This window comes from Heptranchias perlo, unplaced genomic scaffold (assembly GCF_035084215.1).
Source record: "Heptranchias perlo isolate sHepPer1 unplaced genomic scaffold, sHepPer1.hap1 HAP1_SCAFFOLD_186, whole genome shotgun sequence".
Taxonomy (NCBI): domain Eukaryota; kingdom Metazoa; phylum Chordata; class Chondrichthyes; order Hexanchiformes; family Hexanchidae; genus Heptranchias; species Heptranchias perlo.
The window spans coordinates 19,649-29,296 of NW_027139136.1; the positions used below are offsets into that span (position 1 = coordinate 19,649).

The following is a 9,648-nucleotide window of genomic DNA, read 5'->3' on the forward strand; positions in this document are numbered from 1 at the left end:
CACCCTTACTTCCCTCAGCAACCCAGGATGCATCCAGTCCGGATACACAGACACACCACCCTGTTGTTGTCCCTCTGTATCATTGTATTCAGTCTCACCTTTATCTCCCACCTTCTGTTCGTGTCTATTATTCCATCATTCTGTTTGTCAGAATGCCAACACAGTAACTGAATATATTGCAGCTTTTCTTTTTAATCTGGACATTTAAGAAAGATGTTGGTGAATGTTGATACATTTTATAAAAAAAAAGTGAATTAGCTCTGAGAACAATGCTATTACACTATGCTTATCGCAGTGGCTGGAATTACATTGATCAAAAACTGTAAGATTAAAACCTATAGCACCTTGCTTGTGAACACACTGATAGAGTCCAGTCCTAACCCACTACACGAGAAAGGACAAGGAGGAATAAGCTTACAACTAAAAGCAATTTAAGTCAGCGGTCCTGTTCCCACTAGAATGATCTTACTGTGGTTATAAAGTTATACAAAAGTTGGTTTATATAAAGGAAACACTTGTATTTGTGAAAAATAAAAGAACCAAAGATTACAGATTCATGCAGCGCTGTTGCCAGCAGCCTCTGGTTGTGAAGAATACGGACTGACTTCATCTCCAGCAGGCCGGCCACGTTGAGACAGGAACTGGTCACGCTGTGTTTACATACGGACTCAGAGTACAGAGACTCGCACGTGTCAGGGAAACAAAGGTGAGGAAATGTCAGTGGTCTTCCGTGGGACGGTTGCTGCTGAATCGATGGGCTGAAGGGTTGGCAGGAACTACTGCTCCCTCGGGGGTTCTGGGTGGTCGTGGGTCTGAATGACATGGAACAAGGTTACATTGAACAGTACTTGGTGGCCATTGTTCCAGGCGTACAGCATGCGGTCTCTGGCGTTATAGTCCAGCATGGAGATATGAAAGTACTGATTGTGGAAGGGGATGTCTGTGTACTCATAGCTCGAGGTCTTGGTGGAGTAGGCATAGTAGACCTTGGCCCCAGTCAGGTGGGAGTTGGTGACGTACAGGGTGCCACAGATCATGAAGGCCTCTCCGGCACTCCTCTTGGGATAGCCCGTGTTCCAGCTCCTCAGCACCTCCAGCGTCTCCCTGTCCAGCTGGCTGATAACGATGTTTCCAGCGTTCTGATTGGTGGCGTAGACAGCCCAGAGCCCTCCTTCATCGGCCATGAGGTCGATGTCGGAGAAGCCACCCCAGGTGTAGGGGTAGATGTTGTTGAATCCAGCGTACTCCAGGCTGCGCTGGGCCAACACTGAGCCAGTCTCGAAGCTGTATTTCACCAGCGTGTTGCTCTGGTACTTGTTGAAGTAGAGGGACCCGTTGTACACCAGGTGATTGGTCCCTGCCCACGGGTAGGGCAGGCGGTACAGCCTGTAATCCTCCCCGCTCACAAAGTCCGCCACGGACTTGTACTCACGAACCACTTTGCTGCTTGTGTAACCGTCCATGTACCAGACCTGTTGGAGCAAAACAGAGACTGGCGAAAGCTTCAAATGGTAAACATGCAGGGAGTCTCCTCACTCTTCAACCCCAGTCCATCACCGGCATCTCCACATCACTCTTAACAAAGGAAGTGCTCACATTTCTCCAGCACCTTTCGTCCCTCCGACGGCCCGGCGCTCCCTCCGCATAGTCTCAGGATAAAGGGTCAGCCATTTAAGACTGAGACTATGCCCCCTCGTTCTAGACTCTCCAGCCAGGGGAAGCAACCTCTCATCATCTACCCTGTTAAGCCCCCTCAGAATTTTATATGTTTCAATGAGATCACCTCTCATTCTTCTAAACTCCACAGAGTATAGGCCCATTCTACTCGATCTCTCCTCATAGGACAACCCACCCATCTCAGGCATCAATCTAGTGAACCTTCGTTGCACTGCCTCCGAGGCAAGTATATTCTTCCTTCGGTAAGACGACCAAAACTGTGCACAGAAGCCCTGTACAATTGCAGCAAGACTTCCTTGCTCTTGTACTCCAACCCCCTTGCAATAAAGGCGAACATACCATTTGCCTTCCTAATTGCTATACCTGCATGTTAACTTCCTGTTTCTTGTACGAGGACACCCAAATCCCTCCTGACACCAACATTTAATAGTTGCTCACCATTTAAAAATATTCCGTTTTTCTGTTCTTCCTACCAAAGTGAATAACCTCACATTTCCCCACATTATACTCAATCTGCCACCTTCTTGTCCACTCACTTAACCTGTCTATATCCCTTTGCATACTCTTTGTGTCCTACTCACAGCTTACTTTCTCAGCTATTTACAATCTATATGAATTACCTAGATGAATGTAATGTAAGTTTGCTGATGATACAAAGTTAGGTGGGAAAGTAATTCATATAGATTGTAAATAGCTGAGGCCCAAGCACTGATCCTTGTGGCACCCCAATAGTTACAGCCTGCCAGCTTGAGAATCAGAGAATCACAAAGGTTACAGCAAGGAAGAAGGCCATTTGGCCCATCGAGTCTGCGCTGGCTCTATGCACGAGCAATCCAACTAGTCCCACTCCCCCGCCATATCCCTGCAGCCTTGCACATTTTCTCGTTTCAAGTACTTATCCAGTTCCCTTTTGAAGGCCGTGATTGAATCTGCCTCCACCACCCCCTCGGGCAGTGCATTCCAGATCCCAACCATTCCCTGTGTAAAAAAGTTTTTCCTCATGTCACCTTTGGTTCTTTCGCCAATCATCTTAAATTTGTGCCCTTTGGTTCTTGACCCTTCCGCCAATGGGAACAGTTTCTCTCTATCTACTCTATCGAGACCCTTCATGATTTTGAATACCTCGATCAAATCTCCACTCAACCTTCTCTGATCCAAAGAGAACAATCCCAGCTTCTCCAGTCTATCCAGGTAATTTTAAGTCCCTCATCCCTGGAATCATTCTAGTAAATCTCTTCTGCACCCTCTCTAAGGTCTTCACATCTTTCCTAAAGTGCGGTGCCCAGAACTGGACACAATACTCCAGTTGTGGTCGAACCAGTGTTTTATAAAGGTTCATCATGACTTCCTTGCTTTTGTACTCTATGCCTCTATTTATAAAGCCCAGGATCCCGTATGCCTTCTTAACTGCTTTCTCAACCTTCCCTGCCACCTTCAAGGATTTGTGCACATATATCCCCAGATCCCTCTGTTCCTCTACCCCTTTTAGAGTTGTGCCCTCTAGTTTATATTGCCTCTCCTCATTTTTCCTACCGAAATGCATTACCTCGCATTTTTCTGCATTAAACTTCATCTGCCACGTGTCTAAATCCTCTTGAAGTCTATCGTTATCCTCCTCACTGTTCATTACCCTTCCAAGTTTTGTGTCATCTGCAAATTTTGAAATTGTGCCCTTTACTCCCAAGTCCAAGTCATTAATATATATCAAGAAAAGCAGTGGTCCCAGCACTGACCCCTGGGGAACACCACTGTACACCTCCCTCCAGTCCGAAAAACAACCGTTCACCACTACTCTCTGTTTCCTGTCATTTAGCCAATTCTGTATCCATGTTGCTATTGCCCCCTTTATTCCATGGGCTGCAATCTTATTAGCAAGCCTACCATGTGGCACTTTATCAAACACTTTTTGAAAATCCATATATACCACATCAACTGCATTGCCCTCATCTACCCTCTCTGTTACCTCATCAAAAAACTTTACCAAATTGGTTAAACACAATTTGCCTTTAACAAATCCGTGCTGGCTTCCTCGAATCAATCTACACTCGTCCAAGTGACTGTTAATTCTATCCCGGATTATCGTTTCCAAAAGTTTCCACACCACTGAGGTTAAACTGACTGGCCTATGGTTGCTGGGTTTATCTTTACACCCTTTTTTTGAACAAGGCTGTAACATTTGCAATTCTCCAGTCCTCTGGTACCACCCCCCTATCTAAGGATGTCTGGAAAATAATGGCCAGTACCTCCGCAATTTCCACCCTTACTTCACTCAGCATCCTAGGGTGCATCCCATCAGGACCAGGTGACATATCTACTTTAAGTATAGCCAGCCTTTCCAGTACCACCTCTTTCTCAATTTGTAGCCCATCCAGTATCTTAACTATATCTTCCTTTACTGAGACTCTGGTAGCATCTTCTTCCTTGGTAAAGACCGATGCAAAATATTCATTTAATACCTCAGCCATCCCCACTGCTTTCATGAGTAGATCTCCTTTATGGTCCCCAATCAGCCCCACCCCTCCTCTTACTACCTTTTTACTGTTAACCTGTCTTTAGAAGACTTCTGGATTCCCTTTTATGTTGGTCACCAGTCTATTCTCAGACTCTCTCTTTGCCCCTCTTATTTCCTTTTTCACTTCCCCTCTGAACTTTCTATATTCTGAGCCCTTATCTTGCATAACAAACTTTCATGTGGCACCTTATCGAATGCCTTTTGAAAATCCAAATATACTACATCTACTGGTTCCCAAAAAAAAATTTGTCAAACACAATTTCCCTTTCATAAAACCATGTTGACTCTGCCTAATCATATTATGATTTTCTAAGTGCCCTGTTACCACTTCCTTAATAATGGATTCCAGCATTCTCCTAATGACTGATGTCAGGCTAACTGGCCTGCAGTTCCCTGTTTTTTCTCTCCCTCCTTTCTTGAATAGCCGGGTTACATTTGCTAATCCAATCCGCTCGGACCATTCTAGAATCTAGGGAATTTTGGAAGATCACAACCATTGCATACTAAGTCCTTCTGGGATGTCAATGTGCAGGACAGTTTCACAAACCTTGTTATCTTTCTCTGTCGCGAGTGGATCCATCATCCACGCTCCAAACCTGGTTCCTGAGGTTTTGACTGTGATCGGGAGGCTTATCTTCATCAACTTGCCACACGCTGTAATAACAATCGACAAACAATTCACTGGAGTTTCATTAATTATCGTGATGATAGAATGTTCTCCCCTCCTCTTTAAAAGGCCTTGCTGGGGGAAAGTTTCAGACTCTGCCAGCTCACCCAAATGGCCATTTATCAAAGGGGGGGTTAAATTCAAAACTAATATTTCAGTGAGCGAGTGGTCAATCTATGGAACAGGCTCCCTGGGGTGAGGGGGGAAACAGTTAGTATTGTTTCATTCAAATGTAAATTAAATAGATTTCTTTCAGAAAATAACATTTTGTGATCCAGTATCTGAGTAATTTGAGACATGATGTGTGGTGAGTGTAACAGGCTCGGGAGGAACAGGGGACTTTGGACCTATGGTTCCCAAAGCTCTCCCCCACTGGGGGTTTTCCTCACCTCATGTCTGGGTCTGTTGGAGACTCATTGATGGAGATTGATCACTATGATTGGTCAATAAACTCCATTATCGTGTATCATGTAATTACCAGGATGGTCGAAGGTGAATGAGATCGACCTCGGGCTTTTTTCATCCAGTAATTCCTATGTTTGGACAATAATGAGACCAATCAGATTGCAGTTCTGTCACTATCATTCATTCACACTCCACAGAAGAAAATGAGGAGGAGGATGAGAAGCTTCACTAAATACTATCATCGTTTAAAGGGGATTGAGGATTTGAGAAGGAAGAATGTAAAAAGATAAGGGGAAATGTGCTAGTGGAGTCCCGCAGGGATCTGTCTTGGGGCCTCAATTATTCACAATATTTATTAACGACTTAGATGAAGGCATAGAAAGTCTCATATCTAAGTTTGCCGATGACACAAAGATTGGTGGCATTGTAAGCAGTGTGGATGAAAACATAAAATTACAAAGGGATATTGATAGATTAGGTGAATGGGCAAATCTGTGGCAAATGGAATTCATTGTAGGCAAATGTGAGGTCATCCACTTTGGATCAAAAAAGGATAGAACAGGGTACTTTCTAAATGGTAAAAAGTTAAAAACAGTGGATGTCCAAAGGGACTTAGGGGTTCAGGTACATCGATCATTGAAGTGTTATGAACAGGTGCAGAAAATAATCAATAAGGCTAATGGAATGCTGGCCTTTATATCTAGAGGACTGGAATACAAGGGGGCAGAAGTTATGCTGCAGCTATACAAAACCCTGGTTAGACCGCACCTGGAGTACTGTGAGCAGTTCTGGGCACCGCACCTTCGGAAGGACATATTGGCCTTGGAGGGAGTGCAGCGTAGGTTTACTAGAATGATACCCGGACTTCAAGGGTTAAGTTACGAGGAGCGATTACACAAATTGGGGTTGTATTCTCTGGAGTTTCGAAGGTTAAGGGGTGATCTGATCGAAGTTTATAAGATATTAAGGGGATCAGATAGGGTGGATAGAGAGAAACTATTTCCGCTGGTTGGGGATTTTAGGAGTAGGGGGCACAGTCTAAAAATTAGAGCCAGACCTTTCAGGAGTGAGATTAGAAAACATTTCTACACACAAAGGGTGGTAGAAGTTTGGAACTCTCTTCCGCAAACGGCAATTGATACTAGCTCAATTGCTAAATTTAAATCTGAGATAGATAGCTTTTTGGCAACCAAAGGTATTAAGGGATATGGGCCAAAGGCAGGTATATGGAGTTAGATCACAGATCAGACATGATCTTATCAAATGGTGGAGCAGGCACGAGGGGCTGAATGGCCTACTCCTGTTCCTATGAAATGGTGGGCCAATGGGATTAGAGTGGACTGCTCCAGTTCAAGAGCTAGCACGATGGGCTGAATGGCTTCCTCCTGTTCTGCGATCCCATAACTATAAAATGCCTACATTTACTATGCAAGATAAATTTCTTGTATTGAACTGGGCCAGTTATACTTCTAAGCAATGCACATTTCATCAGACAAATGTCATTGTTCCAAATATTGCAAACTCACAGAGTTTCCTGACGCAGTCATGCAGCCTGCTCTCCAGATTCAGGACTCTTTGCTGAAGCTCCTCATAGTCATAAGCTCCGATCTCTTCCTGGATCCCAGTCAGGACCGCAGACAAATTCTTCACCTCATCTTTGAACTGTATGATCAGCTTGGTGTCGGTTTTGTACTGCTCCAGAACTGGGATCAGTGGTAACAACTCTTCCATTTTCACTTTCAGCTCCTGAAAAATTCCGCAAGTCAGGTTCCCAGATTCAACTTTTTTTTTCCACTCACCAATACAAAAAATATACAGTCATACCTGAAAATGTTTTGTTAGAAGTGTCTTCCGGTCATCTTCAATTTGTCGGAATTTTCCCTTCAATCCTTTCATTTGTGTTTCCATTTTCAACACATACTGAAAGTCCCTCTGTGTCCTCAAATTCAGAACCTCAATGGACTGAGACATGTTCTGTACCTTTAATCAAAAAATAAACAAAATGCAGGGAAAAAATTGAACTCATTATAACACAAACCAAAAATGACGTGGGTTTATACAGGTGGACGTAAAAGATCCCACGGCACTATTGGAAGAAGAGCTGGGGAGTGCTCCCTGTGTCCTTGCCAATATTTATCCCTCAATTAACATCACTAAACACCATTGCTGTTTACAGGAGCTTACTGTGTGAAAGGCGTTATATAAATAATGCAATTTCCTTCCTTCCCAAAAAGGGAATACAAAAAGAAAGTTTTTACAATTATATTGGATGAAAAAGGGTAGTCAGGGGTAATGTGGGCCCTTTAAAAACAGACGTGGGTAATATTACAAATGAAGATAAGGAAATGGCAGACTTGTTGAATAATTACTTTGTGTCAGCAGGCAGTGGGTACGGAGAGAGCAACTTGTGAGTTTGGTAAGTGTGGGAGTTCGGTGAAGTGGGGGAAGGAGGTGCGGCTTTGCCTTGCTTTTTCTAACTTTTTCTGCAGAGCGGTGGCAGACCTGAGAAACAGGAGACCTGCAACAAGAGAAAACTGCAGGGTGATGTCACAGGTGAGGCAGGTATGTGATTGGTAGTGACTGTGGGCTACGTTTTAAGTTAACATATAGCATATAACTAAATTTTTAAAACTAAACTTAATTTAGTTAATCTAATAAATTAAATGAGGTAAATGATTTGATTAACACTACATTAATTCATAGAATCATTGAAGTTACAACATGGAAACAGGCCCTTCGGCCCAACATGTCCATGTCGCCCAGTTTATACCACTAAGCTAGTCCCAATTGCCTGCACTTGGCCCATATCCCTCTATACCCATCTTACCCATGTAACTGTCCAAATGCTTTTTAAAAGACAAAATTGTACCCGCCTCTACTACTGCCTCTGGCAGCTCGTTCCAGACACTCACCACCCTTTGAGTGAAAAAATTGCCCCTCTGGACCCTTTTGTATCTCTCCCCTCTCACCTTAAATCTATGTCCCCTCGTTATAGACTCCCCTACCTTTGGGAAAAGATTTTGACTATCGACCTTATCTATGCCCCTCATTATTTTATAGACTTCTATAAGATCACCCCTTAACCTCCTACTCTCCAGGGAAAAAAGTCCCAGTCTATCTAACCTCTCCCTATAAGTCAAACCATCAAGTCCCGGTAACATCCTAGTAAATCTTTTCTGCACTCTTTCTAGTTTAATAATATCCTTTCTATAATAGGGTGACCAGAACTGTACACAGTATTCCAAGTGTGGCCTTACTAATGTCTTGTACAACTTCAACAAGACAGCCCAACTCCTGTATTCAATGTTCTGACCAATGAAACCAAGCATGCCGAATGCCTTCTTCACCACCCTATCCACCTGTGACTCCACTTTCAAGGAGCTATGAGCCTGTACTCCTAGATCTCTTTGTTCCATAACTCTCCCCAACGCCCTACCATTAACGGAGTAGGTCCTGGCCCGATTCGATCTACCAAAATGCATCACCTCACATTTATCTAAATTAAACTCCATCTGCCATTCATCGGCCCACTGGCCCAATTTATCAAGATCCCGTTGCAATCCTAGATAACCTTCTTCACTGTCCACAATGCCACCAATCTTGGTGTCATCTGCAAACTTACTAACCATGCCTCCTAAATTCTCATCCAAATCATTAATATAAATAACAAATAACAGCGGACCCAGCACCGATCCCTGAGGCACACTGCTGGACACAGGCCTCCAGTTTGAAAAACAACCCTCTACAACCACCCTCTGTTCTGTCGTCAAGCCAATTTTGTATCCAATTGGCTACCTCACCTTGGATCCCGTGAGATTTAACCTTATGTAACAACCTACCATGCGGTACCTTGTCAAAGGCTTTGCTGAAGTCCATGTAGACCACGTCTACTGCACAGCCCTCATCTATCTTCTTGGTTACCCCTTCAAAAAACTCAATCAAATTTGTGAGACATGATTTTCCACTCACAAAACCATGCTGACTGTTCCTAATCAGTCCCTGCCTCTCCAAATGCCTGTAGATCCTGTCCCTCAGAATACCCTCTAACAACTTACCCACTACAGATGTCAGGCTCACCGGTCTGTAGTTCCCAGGCTTTTCCCTGCCGCCCTTCTTAAACAAAGGCACAACATTTGCTACCCTCCAATCTTCAGGCACCTCACCTGTAGCTGTCGATGATTCAAATATCTCTGCTAGGGGACCCGCAATTTCCTCCCTAACCTCCCATAACGTCCTGGGATACATTTCATCAGGTCCCGGAGATTTATCTACCTTGATGCGCGTTAAGATTTCCAGCACCTCCCTCTCTGTAATATGTACACTCCTCAAGACATCACTATTTATTTCCCCAAGTTCCCTAACATCCATGCCTTTCTCAACCGTAAAT

The 9,648-nt window shown here is 43.9% G+C and overlaps 1 protein-coding gene across 1 annotated transcript; it reads right to left on the reverse strand.

The window, feature by feature from the left end:
- Window positions 1–265: 265 nt before the first annotated feature.
- LOC137309868 (noelin-3-like) lies at window positions 266–7,232 on the reverse strand. The gene is made up of 4 exons (XM_067977884.1): window positions 7,086–7,232; window positions 6,788–7,007; window positions 4,737–4,843; window positions 266–1,472 (listed from the first exon to the last, which is right to left on the reverse strand). Exons 1-4 carry the CDS (start codon window positions 7,230–7,232, stop codon window positions 777–779), a joined length of 1,170 nt encoding a protein of 389 aa, XP_067833985.1. The 3' UTR covers window positions 266–776.
- Between the last annotated feature and the right edge of the window lie 2,416 nt (window positions 7,233–9,648).